The following is a 20,529-nucleotide window of genomic DNA, read 5'->3' as shown; positions in this document are numbered from 1 at the left end:
TGAAACTTGCTAATTAGCACATTATTAGGAAAGGCGATTTGCAAAGATTCATTACAAAACATTATACTCGCTTCTTCTGTAGATGAGGCTGGATCATGAATGATTCGCGCGAACATAGACGCATTTATGTAGATCGGGGGCACATTCCCTTCAGAAACAAATGTAATCCGGAGCGTCAGCCTTGCGCTTTCATGTTGTACTTTGCAGCCATTGGCAATCAAGAAAGGGGCAAAGTGTAAACGAGTGAGTTTGTAAGTTTTATTTTCAGTTAAAATCCTCACAAAACTATATGTAGCATATGTATGCACCAAAGAGTCTTATTCCGCCACTGGGTGGTTGTGTACAAACACTGCCAACACACATTTCAGTTCAAACAACTTGTAAAAGTGCATGTAGCATCCTATGACCCCTTTAAGTATGTTTATGTTAGCTAGCTTTATTAGTAAAGTAAGCTCCATTTTTAGACAATTCTTTTAATGCTTAAAATTTTTTTAACATTTTTATTTCTTTGCTCTCCTCTTAAATTTAGGCCATAACTTTATTTACAATACAGTATGACCCTGAGTGCCCAAATGTTTCTATAAAATGGCTACTACGTAATGATTCATAAATAAATAAATAATTTAAGGACACATTTTCATTGTATAGTCCCTGGCATAGAAAATATGGATAATGGCCTTGATGGGTGCAGTGATATGCACATTAGATAGGTGTCATACAGCAGCCATTGTGTCTTGTAGTTCTGCTGGAATGCTGTATTGACCCCTTCTGCAGTATCTGAAGCATCTGTGTTTTTAAGTTTGATGAACGTTTCCATCTGCATCAGGGGAAAAAAAAAGATTTTGAAGGAAGTTGCTTTTCTGATTTCAAGTCTTGTACAGCAAACACTCTGAAGACAGTGATTTAATCTCTATAAATGGCTGGATTTGCTTCGCTTCAGTAATTCTTTGTTTGTCCATGTAGCACTGTCTGAATTAACAAATGTATGCTGTCTCAGTGACTGAGTGAAATCAATTGTCCTGAACAGTGAACAAGTCATTATTAGTACCTCCTATTGTTACCGTGACATGGCCTTGACACTTTCTGTTGTGAATTGTTAAATCAAAAACACACACATGATTTGGTGAGACCCTGTAAGTGGAGCAAAATTGACAGGCGCAGATGAAGCTCACACATCTGCCATTATAAATTCATGTAGATGTTGTACTGCTTATTGTTTGATGAACTAGGTGGATGAGTTTTTGAAATGTGGAATTATTCAACTCTCTTGTGACAGCTCCGGGATCCTGCAAGTCTTAATCTATCAATACTGTACATATTTAACCATATTGTGTTCCTTGGTTTAATTAGGTTGTTTTTGCAGGTCTCTCCTACAGAGTGTCTCATGAATATGTAAATACCGGTGTAAATGTCTGTTCCAAAGCAGCTGTCAGTCATTATTTGTCAGGTTTCATGGGAAACAAAGCCATTATTTGATCTGTCTGAAGTTTGGAGGGGCTTTAGAAGGTAGATGTAACAGAACATTAAATTAAAAAATCTATTATTTCAATTATTTATATCAGTTGAAAGATACCTCCATTCACACCTCTCTGAATATTTTCTTGAATATCTCAAAAGTAATATCTTAATGTTCTTTGTATTTCACTATAGTTTATATATTTTTTGCATGTATGTAGTTAGGACGTTTGTTGTCATTTCTTCAATCAATACTTTTATTTAGCAAGGACACGTTAAACTGATCTAAATGACAGTAAAGACAAAAGATTTCTATTTCAAATAAATAATGTTCTTTGGAACTTTCTGTTCATTAATGAATACTGAAAAAAAAGTGTATTACAAAAATATTAAGCAGCGCAACTGTTTTCAACCTTGATAATAATAAGAAATCATTTTTGAGCACCAAATCAGCATATTAGAATGATTTCTGAAGGATTATGTGACACTGCTGAAAATTGAGCTTTGCCATTTTAAAATATTTTTAAATATAAGTTATTTTAAATTGTAATAATATTCTACAATATTACTGTTTTTGCTGTATTTTTGATTAAATACAGCCTTGTTGATCATAAGAGATTTTAATCAAAAACATTTTAAAAAAATCTTCCGACCACAAACTTTTTGAGTGGTGTGTGTGTATTATATTATTTGTCACAAGCTTATGGCATCATCCAAGACTCCCTCCCCCAAGTTACTCTGTAGACGTCTCACTTATTTTAAGGCAGAAAACTGCTAAAAGCTGCACAGTCTAAAGCTAGCTGCACATTCATGTAGAATTCAACTGGCATGTGAGTGTAGTGTAGATATTCATTCAGTCATTCTCAATTGAGTTTCCTTTAGCAATTTGTAATGTATTTTTTCTTTACAAGTGGCATCTTTTGAACAGAATCTCTCTGCTCTCCTTGCAAATGCTAGATTTCCTTAATGAAATGCATGTTTGATTTGCATATGCTGGCTGAATTTGCATTGGAAATGACCTAGCACTGGTTGGCTTGTTATCTGCCATGCAGTGTCAGTTGCTATAATTTTGATGAAGTCGCCTGCTTTATTCCACCAGAGCTTCAGCTTTGATTCAGCAGTCTGTTAAAAGTCTGCTATTTGCCACTGCTGTTTTCTTTATGGCCAGTATTAAAACATGAAAATATAAGACAAGAAATAGCTACATATCTAATATAGAGAGCAGAAGAGTAATTTGTCCCCTTACTCTGCATTATGTTTACTGTACATTTAAGTTTGTTAAATGAACAGTAAACATTATATATTATATTATGGTACATTATATACTTTTTATTCTTCACTGTATCTTCTGTATTTCTTTCATTTGTGGGTTTTCTGTTCTTGGTGGTCAGGAAGTGTGAAAACTCTTGGAATGACTGTAGCGCGTGAGCATGTCCATACCTGTTTGAGCTTGTGCATCAAATGTTGCATGTGTCTGTGTGTGTATGCTTGTGACGCTGAAAAAGCAACTAGGTAAAAGTCACCACACTACAGAAGCTTCTGCCGGCAATACAATTATGAGATGGTTAAACATTGACTAGCCGCATTTCAGACATTATTGTCACGAGTCCGAGTCACAGCTACATGAGGAAGCATTTCTTTTGTGTCGCCAGAAATCTTTGTATGCTTTAATGTGTTGGGACATTTGCGCTGCCAAGCAGTCCTGAATTTTTTTGTCAAGTTTTTGCTGCCGCCAAAAGAAGTGGGAAACGGCTTTTTGGAATAAACACATACAGGTGAGACCAAACAAAAGAAGTTTGTGTGTCTCTGTGTGTGTTTACATTGATCTTACTCTGACTACCAACAGCTCAAGAGGTCTGTTTTTTTCTGTTTCTCTTTGTTCTTTCATTCTCTTGTTCATTTAATTTGTGTGAATGTTCCTAATTCTGTATAGCAGTAATCGTTTTAAGTTCAAAGAGCTCGGAGGAGCTCAAGCTCTTTGTCCCTACGTGATTTTTTTTTACTGTCGTGGTGATATGTATCTAAATGGTCTCTTTTCTGCCTCTGTCTCTCTCCATCCTTTCATTGTGTCATTATCTTACCATGATGGTTATTGCCCTTATGCTTGAGAAATGTGGAAAATTGGTCTTTCTAGTGTAGTATTCCCTGGGTGTACATCACTGCCTGGAGGTTTGGGTTTTATATCCTGCTGTCGGCCATATGCAGTTGCTGAGTCTGGGCAAATGAAGATAGGAGGGTCATCGAGCCCCCTGATTCACTGCCCCTCTCCGTATGTAACATAAAAATTGCCTCTCTGCTAGATATACAGTGGGTACGGAAAGTATTCAGACCCCCTTAAATTTGTGACTGTTCTTGGATGGCCCAGCCAGAGCCCTGACTTAAACCCAATTGAGCATCTCTGGAGAGACCTAAAAATGGCTGTCCACCAACGTTTACCATCCAACCTGACAGAACTGGAGAGGATCTGCAAGGAGGAATGGCAGAGGATCCCCAAATCCAGGTGTGAAAAACTTGTTGCATCTTTCCCAAAAAGACTCATGGCTGTATTAGATCAAAAGGGTGCTTCTACTAAATACTGAGCAAAGGGTCTGAATACTTAGGACCATGTGATATTTCAGTTTTTCTTTTTTAATAAATCTGCAAAAATGTCAACGATTCTGTGTTTTTCTGTCAATATGGGGTGCTGTGTGTACATTAATGAGGAAAAAAAATTAACTTAAATGATTTTAGCAAATGGCTGCAATATAACAAAGAGTGAAAAATTGAAGGGGGTCTGAATACTTTCCGTACCCACCGTATTTGAATCACAGCAGGTCTATCTCTCTCTCTCTCTTCTTGTATGGCTCAACATGGTTTGTGCTTTAACTGTCCCTTTCTTCTTTCCTCCTCCTCCTCCTCCTCAGTTCCTCTCTCTCACTTTCCTTTTATTTTACCTCTGCTTCATTGGGCCAGGTTATAAAATCGATTCTTTCTTCTAGTTTTGAACTAATGTATTTTACCATCTATGTTGGGATGAGCTCAGTATTTTTATTTTTTTATTTAGTTTTGTTTTTGTTTTTTTGAGCTTTTTATGGAGGGATAGATTGCCTTTGACGACTTTTGTATCGATGTCCGTATTTGTTATTGTTTAGAAATGCACTGGTTAAAAGAAGGACTACAATGATCGCAAGGCCATCCTGTCATTCAAAATGTTTTACACTACTAATTAAACATTTTCTTTTAAAGAAATGAATACTTTTATTCTGCAGTGATACATTAAATTGATCATTTATAATTTTACTGCTCTTTTAAACTTTCTATTCATCAAAGAATCCCGGAAAAATATGCTCTAAAAGAGCAACCTCCAAATCTCCCCAAAAATTCAGTGAAGAAAATGCAAAAAAGTTTACAGATTGTGTCTGGGCCTGCCAATTAGTTCTGCCAAAAGAAAGAGAGAGAGAGAAACACATTTGGTTGAGGCTGCTGTGCTCATTAAATGATTTTAAAAAGTGCCTCTTTTGGATCATCTCTACTTTTTTCTCCACAGAAAGTAATCACTTTATATGAGCAGTAGGTGACAACTAATTTCCTTAGTGTCAGACACCGAAATGTCCCACAATGTGATATTGCTCTTGAAAATAATCTGTTAGTTGCATTGTAATTGCAAGTACTTTAGAAAACACATACAATGCACTATAAATTTCTCAGTAGTTCCTCAGTACTTTCCCAGCAGTCATATAATCATCATGCTGATTTTATGAGTTATTTAGTTGCAAGCAGTTTAATTGCAGTGGCAGGTCGCACTGTATGTCTACTTTCAGTATCCACCCTTCATGTGACATTTCTGTCCTAAGAATATAGAACAGTTAAAAGTTCATTAACATTTTTGTGTTCTTAACTGCACTAGAAATGGAAAAATTACATTTACAGTATGCATTCATCACATTATCTTGTGGACAAACTGGCAATTGTGAAATTTCTCAAATATTTTATATTCTTTTTTCAGTCTTTGATGTGACAAACATCAGTCATGTTATCAGACAGAAGAAAGATGTTTATCTGCAGTATGTGTCATCCTCAAGAAAAGCAGGTTTTGAAGCAAATGTGCTTTTGACTTTAGGCAGTAGTTTGTTTGTTTGTTTGTTTGTGTGTGTGTGTGTGTGTGTGTGTGTGTGTGTGCATGGGGAAGAGTGTCTTCACATTTTTTTAATTTAAGCTCAAGAAAACATCAGCCCTTTTCATAGGCCGGATTTGCCTGTTGTTTGATTTCTTGGTCTGCAATCAAATGCAAAAGAAAGAAAATCTTACCTAACACATTTACAAAATGATTGGAGGTTAAAAGTTCATCTGACTATAACTGAATATAGCCTAGTATAAACAAAGACCTCAGTTTCCCTTCACGCTGTCCTCAACATCCTTAAAAGATTCTGCCATCTGGTGGCCAAATGAAACAAACTCTGGGTCTTCAAATGCCTTTGTCATAGCAGAAGCCCTTTGGTTATTTCAGTGAAAATGTCCTCTACTGTACTAAGATATTTTAATAAGCTCTTGTCTGGTTACTAATTCATCCTGTTTTGACAGAGTGAATCTAGTCTATAACCTTAAACATTCTTTTTGTCTATATGTGTTTAGACTCAAGCGGCCAGCCTTTCTGTGTCCAGTGCAAGCCAGAGTACCAGGGTCCCAACTGTGAGCAGTGTAGTGATGGCTTCTACAACGCCGACAGCATCTGCCTTCCCTGTAACTGCAGCGGGAATGGAGACCCCCGCATATCCCCTCGGATCTGTCACCTGGACACGGGCCACTGCCTGAGCTGCATCAACAACACTACAGGGCCACACTGCGAGCGCTGCGCAGAGGGCTTTACAGGGGACGCACTCGCCAGGAACTGCACTCCTACAGGTGAGAGCCTGCAGTAGTAAAACCTCTAGTGATTTTTGGCTGCAGTCGGGTAAATTAGGGCTGTGCCCATAGGCGGAGGGTGAACCAACTCCAGGGTAAGGCTACAAGCAGCCAAATGTATTAAACATCACTTTGTTGTTTATGATGAGAGAATTTGCAAGAGTCCGGAATTCAGTCAGCGAACGCGCGCGCACTCAACAAAACTGAGCTGTTTCAACGATGACTCATCTGAACGCCTCTGATTGGACATTGCATTCCTAAGCTCAACAGAATTGTGTGTGATTGGTTAAAAACTGTAAAAACGCCTAAAATGAAATACGGTGCGTGCAACATGAGCTGAACTTAATTTAATGCCACAATCGACACTGTCTATTCATATTCACTTTGTTAGCAACAGACGTAATAGATTTAATTTGTTTGTGCAGGGGCATTTTTGTCCAATTTAGTGGCATTTTTGCCCCAAGTCCCCGTGGCCTTACACACGCTCCGCCTATGGCTGTGCCGATACAATCATTTATTGATTTTTTTTTTTTTTGTTCACATTATTGCATCTGTATTTCGCATTCTTTTTTATTATGCTCATTCATGCCATTTTCAACAGTTCAATTAAAGCTGTAACTCTGAAACCATCATTTGTCTTTGCAGTTAGAGCTGCTTCAGTACTAAAGAAAAGTGAAGAGAATCAGTTGAGAGAGGTTGAAACTGATCCCACAGATTAACTCTTTCTCGTGGACACCCTGAATCGCTTTCTCATGCATTTGGTGTAGTTTCAGTTGTGATTTACTTGTATTGCAACATATTAAATGCATCACGTTGATGTTATCCAGCCCTACAGGATAGATTGTGTGAACAGGAAGTACCTGAACTTTTTATATTAATATATTTAAGCAACTATTTTAAGAGGTGACTGAAAAGTGCTTGCGTGTTTTGTGACTGTGGTTTTCAGAGAGGGGAAGAGAGGGTGTGTTGTAGAATGACTAATCCCAGATCAGTGTTCTGACTCACAACATCCGTCTGTACAATGCTGATTTTATCAGTGGCGTACTGTAAAGAGGACAGATCATACATTCCCACAGGCAGGCTGACTCGGGTTGCCAAACAGTGAGCTTGGACCCTAGGGTGAATATATGAAAGCAAGAGGAAGAAGAAAAGAGTGATTTATCACTCCAGTAAGTCAGCCAAATCCACACTCTCTTTTCGTCAATCTTTCCACTCAGCCAACAATAATAAATTGTTCTTTTCCCTTTCGGCCTGTCTGAGCTCTGCTCCAGCCATGTTGCCGCTCACTGATGACGTCCCATTATAGAGGTACACTAATGGTGCTCCAGAAGGCAACATATTGACTTTCCAACAATGGCTGAAATATCTCTGATAAAGTGTTTCCCATAATGACAGTGTTGTAGTTGTGTTGTTATTGTTAACATAAAAAAAAAAAACTAAAACTTTTCAGTTTTTGGTAATTGAAATACCAGCTGTAATAAAATCAAATATAAATATACGAAAAACTTTATTCTTAAAATTTATTAGAAATGTTGCCTTGGCAACTAACTGAAATAACTAAAAGTACTAAATGTGCTAAAATGACCAAAATTAAAACTAAAAATAAAACCTATATAAGAAAAAATTTTTTAATAAAAATGACAAAAACATGTAAAAAAATTAAAACATAAACTAAAATTGAAATATGAAAATATAAAAATTAAAGCTAATTCAAAATATTAATAAATACTATAATAGTATATAAATAATACTAAAATAACACTGCATGATGAACCTTACATGTTTTGTGAGGTAGGTTTTCAGTCTTTATGTACACTGCGTATGGTCTGACATTGTGTGTTCTACTGAACAGATGGAATCGCTCCTGCCTGTGAACCTTCTACCAGTGTGCAGCATCTGTTCTCTACATTACACTAGATCAGGGATCCACATGGGACTGTTTTGCTGCTCTCACTTTTCATTCCCTTCCTCTTACTTTGTTTCTTCTCTTCCTATACTCTCTTTTTTGCTCTATTTTTTACTCTATCAATATTAAAAGCATTACAATGCTTTTAATATTTTTTTTCCTGGGATTCTTTGATAAATAGAAAGTTTAAAAAGAACAGCATTTATATTAGAAATCTTTTGTAACATTATAAATATCTTTAGTGCCACTTTTGATCTATTTAAATATTGTGTGTGTGTGTGTGTGTGTGTGTGTGTGTGTGTGTGTGTGTGTGAAAGAAATGTATTTAATTAAACATCATTTGGAATCTAGACAGTAATGGCACCAATTTTTTTAACAAACCTTAGGTACATAAAATTTGCTTTGTTTCGAGATCGTGATTACTTGCAGTTCAACGATAACTGTCAGTTCGGTAAGTGAGTCAGAAGTTTAGTCAGACTTATTCAAAAATTATTCAGTTTTTTTGTTTGTTTGTTTTTTGAATTATTCATTAAAAGAACCAAGTAATTTGTTTATAAATCAGACTAGAATTTTGAATTTTAACTAGAATTTTAGAAATTCAAACTAGAATTTAGTTTTCTGAATGCAGCCCACAAACACATCTCATTTTCTTACTATGTCATGTACACGGTCTTTTTTCTCATTGCATTCAATAAACACTGTAAACTCACATTCACAACTTATATTCAGCAGCGGTACAGGAATATCACTGAAAGGTCACTGGAGTTTAATGCATAATTTAATTCATTTGGATATGTTGTATTTTATTAGATGCATATTGTCTCAAACTGTCCTTCTCTCTCTCTTGCCCTGTCCATAGTCGTCCACACTACTCCTTCAACCACTACCCACTGGTTTCGCTACACCACCATGACCTCCAGCCCCAATGCTACAGCACAATTCACCACTTTCTCCACAAGTTTGCTGAGCAGCCTGGGCAGCTCCACCCCCAACACCACCACCACAGTGACTCCGGTCCCGTGGAACCAGTTCAACATCATTGTCCTGGCCGTCATCATCATAGTTGTCATTGCTCTCTTGGCAGTGATAGGTGGTGTGTACACTTACAGAGAATATCAGAACCGCAAGCTGAACGCCCCATTCTGGACCATAGAGCTGAAGGAGGACAACATTAGCTTCAGCAGCTATCATGACTGCATTCTGAACGCAGATGCATCAGGGCTTTTAGAAGATGAATTTAGTGACATGGGCAATGGACAACTTGCTTTAACCAGTCCTGGTAATTTGTATAAGGTGTAACTGATGTTCCATCACAGAAACTGGGCTGCTACGTCAGTGCTGGCCCGACGCTGGGCAGATTGTGGACCTGTGGATATGTTGACCCCTGATTTATTTTTTCATTTTAGGCTGATGAACAAAGGACAAGGTATTCCCATTGGACATAATGCAAACACTCACACAAGCACTCCAGAGCCAGAAGACAAAGTAATGAATGAGGAACATGAGCAGTGCATCTAACTGAAAAGCCAGTTAAACATCCTGCCTTGTTGAAGGCCTTGGCCAACTCACAGCTGAAACATGTTGTCTTGCTTTGCAGAAGGAAAAGAGATTCAGAGACTATTTCACTAATGTGTGACTAGACAATGAAGCATGTCTGATTGAGTATTAATACAGTGACTGTGAGACATGCATGATGTTTCATCACACATGGATAGATCAATCAAATGCATCTGCTTATTAACATTATTAGCATACTTGCAGTTACATCCATTCACACTTTCCCTTTGTAAATGCTGTTTTACATGGACAGAGTGGACATTAGTTTTCATCAAACTCAGGATGGATATCGTTTTGTTTTTTTCTTTGTGTGTTCACACCGTTTTAGTGTCGCTTCTCACATGCTATTACATGTGCAGGACTTTAGGGGGCACCGTTACACTGGACCTGGCATACAGAGCAGGCCTGTGTATTATGCAATGGAAATATATAATACTAAATGGCACATGGCTGCTGAATGACTTCTGCATTCAATTGCATTTATTTTGGCAGACACTTCCTTGCCGAAGCAAATTGCAAGAAGGGATGATTTGTTTTTATCAGGCCAAAGAGGATCTGTGTGTCAGTTTCAGATGGAGAGAGCCTGACTAATTCTTGTCACAATTTCACAACGGTAAAGTGGATTTTGAAGACCATTTCATGGTGTATGGAACTGTACTTGTTTTATTTATTTTTCAGAAATTTTCTCCTCAATCCGCTTTTCCTTCATGACTTAACACCGGGCATCAGTTCAATGGTGCCATGCCTTGTTGTGTGGACTTGACACAACTTGTCTGACTGGGAGAGTTTAAGTTTTGGTTTATTTATTTGAACGAACCTCTCTCTCAGCTTGATGGTTTAGGATCAGTTTACGTGAGTCACAGAGGAGGGGAACAAATATGATCAGATGAGCAATAATGCCTGTTGGATCTAACAGCCGTACTGGACAGTAATTAATCACTGCCATTTGTGTAGCACAGGCTAAAACAAGTTGAGCAAACGGTTCAGTGATGAATAAGTGCACACGTTTGAGTGCGTGGGTGTTGAGCGTGGTAATCTAATATATTATTATTATTATTATTATTATTATTATTGGAGTTGGATAAAAGAGTACAAAATGCCATGTCAGTCAGTAAAAGACAAATAAAAGTGTGTGTGTGTGTGTGTGTGTGTGTGAATGAGTCTGTTTTTGATAGGCAATGGCCTGAAGAGCAATAGTTCATCTGTGATTGTATCTCAAATGACTTTTGGGATATCTACTTTTAGCTCCCTCCCCACTTCCACCATCCCAAAGCTGTCTTTATCCAAGGTGTGTCGGTACAAAACGATGTAAATATTAGATGTGCAGAATGGTTGTCATGAGGAGGCTGCTATTGTATTGGTACATATGGCGATGAGTCTTGTTTCTGTGACCAGCATACTGGAGCACACACATAGAGGCTGACGTCGTAATGGTGTCTTAATCTCACATTGTATGCATTGTGCAGTATGCATGGTGCACCATATTCACAACTAACTCTGTGAAAGATTTCAATAAAAGTCACTTTTCCTATAATATGTGATTTCATTATTATTATTATTATTTCTTTGTATTTCATGCACTAGTTTTAGCCACTGGACTGCACCAGTTTCCTGACCATCTGGTTCATACTGCACACAAAACTAGAAAGCACTAGTTTCAGTTGAATACAATTTACGTTACATTTCATGAATTCACTGAGAACTTTTGTGAAAAAGTATTATTAAGTTGTATTTGAGGCACTGTGGATGCTAACATTTTTAATATTTATTTGTTACTAGGTAAATTGTGGACACAGTGACCCATTTCAATTGTATGGAAACAAGTATTGTTTTATTTTGAAATGAAAAGTTAGATCTATAGGGTCAGACACACCTCAGATTTAGGCCAGAGGTCATGATGTTTTTTAATAATTATTTGATTTAATAATAATTATAATTCATGGAGCTATTGTTTAATAATTCCATGAATTAGGTGTACATTTCAGACATCTTCATTATTCATCATAACCTAAAGTCCAATTGTCCAAACTCATTTTGGACAGGTTGACTGAATTCCTAGTCTACTGCTATTATGTCATCCCTTCAACTAAAAATACAGACCTGTAAACAATTTGTAGAATTATATTGTGTAATTCAGATTCATTTGACATATTCTGCCAAACTAAGATGACATCCTCCTCATTATGTACATCCCAAAGTCATCTCTAAATATGTTACAATTTAGCAGTAAACTCTGTTCCTATGTACGTCAATATGTTTACTTCAGTTTTCAGTGTTCCTTTAGTGAGACTGCAAATATCAAACAAAGGTTAAAACATGACTCCTTTTTTACATGTACAGTCAACTATATCGCTCAGATCAGTTTCTTTTTTCTGTTCAGTATAATCATCACTTTCATCTACAGACCATGTGGTTCTGCTGGCATCATCTGTGTAAGAATCGTGATGGCAGGAGAAATCAAGTAAGTGCTTGACTTCAAATGTTTTGCTTTTTTGTAACATGTTTTAACATCTTGCAACACATGATTTCAAATATTTATAGCCCTCCTCCCTTACATAGCACATGAAGCTGCTTGAGGCAATTATTTTGAGTTTGAGTAATATGCTGATGTGTGACATATTTTCCATGGCTGAGCTATATAAACTGTTATGCTCTTGTATGATTTTGTCCATTTCTATTGAGCAAAAATGGTTAGTAATAAGTGCCACAAAGGGATTTTTGAATTTAGAAGGCCACGCACAACTCCTAGATTTCCCAACATTCATTGAGTCATATAGCAATCTTCTTTTATAGTTCTAATGTACAAAGTGCATGATTGTTCACAAACACTGAATGACACAATTTCCATATCGAGACTTTTCTTCTGGCTGCTGTTGATTTTGAGAACTGAGGTGAACAATTTGCTTTGCTTAATCCTGAAAAACAATCCAGTGGAGAATAGCTATAAAAGCCCCCCACCCACTTAAATGTTCTCATCTTTAATTTGTACCCTTCTTAAAGGTCAGAGGTAGATAGCTGGGGAGTATTCCTGCAATCGCCCACACCTTCTGGGTATCCATTAAGGGGTCATACTAACAAATATCACAGAATCTGAGTCACTTTTTTAAGTCATACTAAGTACATACTTTCATTTCATTCATTTTTACTTTCATTCAGAAATGCTTTTCAAAGCAAATAAAAAGCATCCTCCTGAAACAATTGAAGGTCTATAAATAAGCACAAAAGTTTTATTTTTTATACTTTGTTGGCTTATTTATTTACTCTTGCCATGAATTAAAATAATGGAACCTAGGATTATGGTAGCCGTTCGCATAAAACCTGGTCAAGACCGAGCAAAAGCCTCTGAGACCTCGGCAGTGGGCGGGACTAATGTGCAAAATTGTAATCTCATTGGCTAGTCCTCACCTTACACTGTCCACGTTTTGATTACAGCAAATCACTACCTGATATAGGACGAGAGCTTTGACTATTGTAAATTAATGTTGTTAAATACTAACAGAAAAAGCATTTTACATGTAAGTAGCTTTTAGCATGTTCTTAAACCCTGACCTCATTATTGTTAGTTATTTTTCACAGAAACCATGTTTAAGGGAGAAATTAACTTTTGAAACCATAAAAGAGGTGTTATTGTACACATTACTCCACCCCTGCATTTGTCACCTGCTCCCTCGTATAAAAACGACTTGAAGTGTCATACAGAAATATGATGATTATGTTGATTTTGTTTGCGATATTGTAAACACAATGCAGACTTGCTGTGGGAGTGATTCAAAACACTACTGATTTTCACTTATCTCCCGTCCCAGTTAACACTGCATTTTTCCATTTTGCTAATGGAGAGCATTTCAAGTGGAAACTAACTGTTGTAGTAGTGAGAGTCTTTCATATGTCTCTCTTGCCTACCTGGAAATACTGTTGCCATGACACAGAGATGTTGAGGTTCTTGTCAAGATCATCCCTCAATCCCACAAACCCTGCAGTGACATTACTTCGCTCAAGTAACTGACTTAGTGAATCATTATTGCACATCAAAAATCCCGAGACATTTAAATTAATCTGAGCACATGATGCCGGAAATCAACAGCACTTAGCCAATCGAGTGCTGACGAGTGGAATCTGATGTCATTGTGGCATCACTGAGCCATGTAGACCTTCTAAATGGAAGACATTTGCGGGCATTTTCTTTTACTTACTTTGATATCATCTGGGAAACTGTCCTCTTTTGGAAATGTAACTTATGAGTTCTGTAAATAGAGTAACCGATAAAAATGAGTCATATAAAAATATATGTGTATCTATAACTGGAAAAACATAATCTGTGTCTGAATCAACAGTGAGCTGCTCACAAACAGACTGAATGTCCCTAAAGCGCCCAGCAAAATCTAAACATGCACAGTGCGTGAAGATTTTTGCTGATGCTTCTGCTAACACCCACACCCAATGGGAGCACTCGTATATACATGTGGTGACCTTGTTTGCATGATTGATTACAGATATGACTTCCAGTCAACGTTGTGGGAAAATACCAGATGGGTGGTCTCTAAAGTACTTGTGGTCTATATGTGGATGTGTGTATCTAAGGAATAGTTCACCTAAAAATTAAAATTCTGTCACCATTTATGTTGTTTCAAGCCTGTGTCGCACTTTATTCTGCAGAATACAAAAGGAGAAATTCTGAGGAATGTCTTGGTCAGTGGTTTCTGTGCAGTGACAATGGTGATGGAGATTGAAAAAGGATGCAAAATCACTTTTTAGTTATTCTGAAGGCATGTGATGGCTTTGTGTGGGGAACAGATGAAATTGAAGTTGTCTGATAATAGGGACTTTAAACAACAGTAGCTGATGGAATGATAACAGCATTCTGCAAAACGTTCTATTAAAGGAGTAGTTCACTTCCAGAATGACAATTCTGTCATCATTTACTCATCCTCCACTTGTTGCAAACCTGAATGAGCTTCTTTCTTCTGTTGAACACAAAAGAAGATATTTTGAAAAAAATTTATATCCGAACAGTTGATGGGCAAAATACTATGGAAGTCAATGGTGCCCATCAACTGTTCGGATACTAAAAAAATTTCAAAATATCTTCTTTTGTGTTCAACAGAAGAAAGAAGCTCATTCAGGTTTGGAACAAGTGGAGGATGAGTAAATGATGACAGAATTTTCATTCTGGAAGTGAACTAATTTAATTCCAGTCGCCATTGCTGTTATAACAGCAGCTGTTGCATAATCTGTGATTATTCACCTTTATTTGTATAGCGCTTTATACAATACTGATTGTGTTAAAGCAGCTTTACAGTGTCAAACAGGAAAATAGTTTGTCAATAATACAAGAAGACAATAACAAAGTCATTTGTCCAGCTAAAGCCAGTTCATAAATTAAATCATTAAATTATTCAATGAGTTTAAATTCAGAACCATGAATGAATCATTCAGAACAGTTTGATAAAAAAAAAAATCACTAAAAGATCTGATTCAAACAAATTATTACTTCACAAACCAGCTACAACTTTAACAATCCTCACACACAATAGCAGATGGCCATTCTGGAGGATGTGAGATTTATATGCACAAGTAGACTACTTTGTTACTTTTACAGTGATTATTACAGCCTTTTGAGACTTAATATCTTCATTCACCCTCAAAGAGATTCTCCAAAATTTCTCCTTTTGATATTTATCTAGGTTTGTAATGACATGAGGGTGAGAAAATGATGACAGAATTTTCATTTCTGCACTAAAAAATTCTGGGTTTTTTTTTTTTTTTTACACAAATGCTGGGTTGAGCCTTTTGGGTCTTTTTTTTTTCAGTGTTTGGGTAGTTTTTGTGTTACCCAGCTCCTGGGTCAGACATAACCAATGTTTGGGTAGTTTTTGCGTTACTCTTGGGTCCTGGGTCAGACGTAACCCAGCGGTTGAGTTATTAATCGCAGGGATTTTGCGTCCTCTTCAGGAGAGAGTAGTTCTAAACGCCATCGAATAGATGCATTTCTTCTGTAAAATACAGGTTTGTGTACATTTTATTTTATCTATAAAATCATTACTGTGCTGTATATCATTCAATTTAATGCAAAGCATCATACAGGCGTGAATCACCTAAGCGAGAGTCGCGTCGGTCTTTTCGCGTGATGGAAAAGCCTGATGCTTTGCATAAAATAAACGATTTTATTTATAAAGATACAGAATATAAATACTTTGGATGTTAAAATATGTCCTCAGAGCTGTTTACTGTTTGTTATGGGCAAGTCATAGAGACAGTCACAGCATGTTTCGGCTATGAGTGAAACACAGGGTGTTTTCTCTAGTAAAAAAGTACAAATTAAGATAGTATTATAGTAAAAATGAATCAACCCAATATGCTGGATTAAATAAACAAATTAACCCAACATGTGTTCTGTCCTATATTTTTTAGAGTGTGGGTGAACTGTGCCTTTAAGAGTTATTTTTCACTGTCACTTGTCAGGACCTTTTAAGATTTTAATTTCTGTGTCTTACAAAAATGATACCGTTTCAGAACTGACATAAGGGAAAGTTTCACTGTCCTCCATACACCAGCCATGTCACCTTATTTTGGTAGATTTTGTTTGTTTTTTTTAGGTTTACCTTTAATTTTAATTTTTTTTTTTTTTTTTTTTTTTAGGTTTACCTTATTTTGGTAGATTTTAGGTTACTGACTCTCCAGACAGGTAATCTGATAAAAGAGTGAAATTACAAACAGTGCTATTAACTCAAATGAAACAAGATGTTGGCTTAGATTACAACAAGAAATCAGTGAAATGCATGAAAGCATGCTTTACATAGTGAAAGCTATGAGTTTTCTGTTACCATGATCGCATTCACCCTCATCTCACCCACAGGTGATGCGGAGTTAATAGCGCACCGATGAACGCGTGGGAGAGACTCCTATCTCATTACATTCGACAACTTCATCCGGTACGAGAGGCATTTCTTGTTTGAGACTGCTGTTATTTCAACTTCTTGAGAAGCAGGCATGGATACAGCGCGGGCAGCTAGGACGCATATTATCTGGACATCGATAGCTTTGGTCTTTATTTTAATCGCATCGTGCTTGGCATATGTTTTCATGTCGAAGGTAAATATAATTAGATCTACAGCCTTAGAATTTCAGATTCTTTATCTGGCTAGATATTATTTTGGACAATAAAATTACCCCGTGTTCAGGACTCTGTGGGACACTTTGAAGAATAACTCAGCGATTGATTTCGTTTAATAAAAGTCTAGTAAGACAGTTTACCATTCTAGCAAGCATGCGGTTTTAATATTTTTATGAAAAAGAGACAAAAAGGGTCCGATCCTCAGTTCACACACAGGGCAGAGAAACACTTCCTTGTTTTCCATCGTAGAGCTTTCTCCAGCATTTTATAGCTATGGATAGCTAATTCATGGATCAAGTTGCAGAGGGCGTGTTTGTAAACAACGAATGGATGCATTTATGCGTATTTACGTAGGCTCTGCTTCTGTGCAATCTAGGCTACTCTAGGAATATGCATGACAGTGACATGTCTTACTGTAACTTCAACAGGTGCCTGGATGCCAAAGAATAAACATCGTGAATGGTAAGTTATACCTAAATATTAACTCATAATTACAGTACTTATTGTGTCTTTTGTCAGCGACTATTGGCGGAATTTATTTCCCTTTTTTTAAATTACATTGCTCCTTAAGCTTTTTGTTTATAATCTATGGGAGAAAAACACTGCGTTTATATTATAAGTGTATCTTTTAGCCTGTATATAGTGTGCATCATCAGTAAGGTAGGCTATATATTGAGTTTGTTCTGTTTATGTCACTGTATCAGTCCATTAAGATCACGTTAAGCGTTTTAGAAAGTCCCTGTGGAGGGCGCGATCTGTTGAGGGTGCAAGTGGCAACGGTCATTTGGCGCAAAACGAAAGATCTAAACTTAAGAATTTGTAAAAATTTTTGATATATATAAAAAAAAAGAGCTACATAAAAAGATACTTAAAATACTGTTGCTATGGTAACCTCCTCAGCGAATGCGACTCCTGTTCGCGAGCGTCTTTTATACCTCTGATAACTTGTAATTTGAATTCTGTCGTTACTAAATAACGTGTTCGAAACACCTGTTAGAACATATATAACGTGTAGGCTATATTAAGACAAAACATTTAAAAAAATAATAAAAAACTCCATCCCATTGGTTTGACACCAATAACCACTTAAACAATTTGTTTACATGAAAACTGATCATGATTTACTGTGTGTTTTGTAGTCAACTAAATAAACAATAAAAGTTGATACGAACCGCAACTAACATAAACAGAAAGGCTACTGTAAAAGGTAGAAGGGTTCTGAAAGCTCTTACTATTTAAAGAATCTCCATTCTAGTTGATTGCAGTTTAACGGTAGTATAATAACTGTGGTTACTGTAATGGTAATGGTAACACACTCTAATGGTAACATTCTGTATAACTGAGACAGTTTTTGTTGCGCGTGTGTTTGTGGGAGTCTGCTGTGAGAATGTTCTGGGTGGGGAGCCAAGCTGTCTCGCTGTGTTTTTTGTGTAAATGCATTTTTGTGGTCTGCTTCATCACATTTTCCTGTACAGATGTGAATTGCACGTTTAGTCATACAACAAGTTTTGTTGTTGTCACTTTTAATCAACATTTGCTCAGTGGTGGCAAACTTGGAGATATTTACAGATGTTTTTCTTTCCTTTTTTCTATCTGACAGTCTCTGAAAGTACAGAAATTATGTTCAGACATCACGTCTCTCAAGAACACTGGCTTCTAAAAGGTGATTAGCCACAAATTTGTTTCTAAATATATTTATGAAAGATAGCCTATTGGTTTGATATTGGTAGAAAGAAAGAAAATGGTTTCACAGAGTCCACATTTCACATTAAAAACGATATTATATTACAATTGCATAACTTAATGTAAACCTCTGTGATTCTATAATGCGAATTCTTGCTACGTTTATCTTTATCTTCTTCAAGCTCAGAGTTACAGTCAGGCAGATCATCGTTTGATCTGGGAGGATGAGTGGCTGGGATACAGGGATGAGAATGAGAGTATTCTGGACCAGACCAACATGTGGATGGTCATTCGAGAGAAAGGTGTCTACCTGGTCTACATACAAGCTAACTTCATTCTAAAGCCACAGAAGAATAACAGTTCTACTGTAGAACTCAAAATTGTAGTGGATTTCAGTTATGATGGGATGAAGGAGGTGTTTTCAGCCGCACATGACACTCAGGTGGTGAGTGACAACTCGTTTCCAGACGCAAAGCTCAACACTTTCCTTCTGATGAAAATGCAGTCAACAAGCCAGTTATCAGTGAGAGTTTTTCCAAGTCATTTGGTGAACTACCAACCCAGACCCTTCTCCACCTTTATCACTATCATAAAATGGGCAGACGACTGGTAGACTGTTGCATATATTGCAGAAGTGATTGGCTTTCCAGGTGAAAACCATATCCATCTCCAATTTTTACAATGACGGTTGTTCTTATATTCTTATTAGCTTTAAATGTGACATTTTGAGTGGACGCGGTCTCAAGATCAGCTGCTAGAACACCTGAGATTTTCCAGCTGTTGTACTAGGAAATGCTCGCTGACATTAACAAGGATTGCGTGGGGGTTTGTGATACTTTCTTGGTGTTTTTTCTTCTTTCTTTCGAAATATCAAGATCACATCTCATGATCTTCTCAGAAGCATGACACATTTTCCTCTCAACAGATATATGAGTTAGGTTTGTTTTGTTTCAGTTTTTTTATGAGTCAAGACCAAAAAGGGCATGATGTACTGTTTATGAGCACTGACTTTGAAGATTCTCATGTATTACTTACATAAAAGATGTCATAACTGCCTGCAAACATTGTTTTACAAAACAGTAGTAAGCTAATTCTGAGCAAGTGGGTATTTCTTTAGTGAAATACATCTTCCTGTATATATATATAATCATGCAGTATTTTAATTATCGACAGCTGAATGTAAACACCTCTTAACACCCTATCTTTGTCCAGCATCAGTGTTTGATATAAATGCTCATTGTGTCAAATGCTAAGGCTATGGAGCAATATTTTATTGTGTAAATATGCGCTTCTTTTTTAAGACAAGAAATCAGCATTTTTATTTGTCAAAGTTCTTGAAATGCGGTGCCAGTTTTTAGCTGTAAGCAGATTCATCCAGCCACAGAAGCAATTATTTGTTCATGAATGTGATGGAAATGTTTTCTGATGGAGGTGGTGAATGTCTAGGGGTGGTAGTGGTGATGTTTTTTTCACATAAAAAAATACCACTAGTTACACTAATCCAATCAGTCAAGCAAGCCGTATGAATCTGAACAACATCAGCTGTTTTAATGAGACAGTGGAGTGTTTTTCTTTTCCAGCGAGTGTGAAAGTTTCTTTTCCAAACCCAGTATTTTTTTCTGTCAGGAAAATACCATTTATGATGATTCATACTTTTTTGTATTCAGATGACCCACACCAGCTGGCCGAATCTAAAGAAGATATTTAAAATAAGAGAGTAAATTTAATGCTTTTTTTTTTTGTATGACAGTTTTGTTCTTTCACAGCTAAGCCCTTATACATGTTATAACTAAAAAGGTAATCGTTCACGCTGATTGATTTCATTTGACTACTTTTTTTTACTGTTCTCAAATATGCAAACAATATTATATTTATGTCATTTTAATATTTTTTATTTAAACTAATAATTATAAATAAAGCAATGTGTTTTCCC

General features: G+C 36.6%; 2 protein-coding genes across 3 annotated transcripts in view; both read left to right on the top strand.

Annotated features, from left to right (window-relative positions):
- LOC107664410 (multiple epidermal growth factor-like domains protein 9) overlaps positions 1 to 11,320 on the top strand; it is a 108,829-nt gene extending 97,509 nt beyond the window's left edge. For both annotated transcript variants that reach the window (XM_016454971.1, XM_016454970.1), the window contains 2 exons: positions 6,067 to 6,336; positions 9,102 to 11,320. In XM_016454971.1, the coding sequence (XP_016310457.1) occupies positions 6,067 to 6,336; positions 9,102 to 9,541 (710 nt within the window). In that variant the 3' untranslated portion in view covers positions 9,542 to 11,320. The remainder of the gene's footprint in view (positions 1 to 6,066; positions 6,337 to 9,101) is intronic.
- A 5,371-nt stretch (positions 11,321 to 16,691) lies between these two features.
- Positions 16,692 to 20,447, top strand: LOC107664413 (uncharacterized). The gene is made up of 4 exons (XM_016454976.1): positions 16,692 to 16,891; positions 17,342 to 17,375; positions 18,514 to 18,576; positions 18,779 to 20,447. Exons 1-4 carry the CDS (start codon positions 16,790 to 16,792, stop codon positions 19,207 to 19,209), a joined length of 630 nt encoding a protein of 209 aa, XP_016310462.1. The 5' UTR covers positions 16,692 to 16,789; the 3' UTR covers positions 19,210 to 20,447.
- The last annotated feature ends 82 nt before the right edge of the window (positions 20,448 to 20,529 follow it).

Source organism: Sinocyclocheilus anshuiensis, unplaced genomic scaffold (genome assembly GCF_001515605.1).
Source record: "Sinocyclocheilus anshuiensis isolate Anshui unplaced genomic scaffold, SAMN03320099.WGS_v1.1 scaffold351, whole genome shotgun sequence".
Lineage (NCBI taxonomy): Eukaryota > Metazoa > Chordata > Actinopteri > Cypriniformes > Cyprinidae > Sinocyclocheilus > Sinocyclocheilus anshuiensis.
This window is presented reverse-complemented; position numbering and strand designations above follow the sequence as displayed.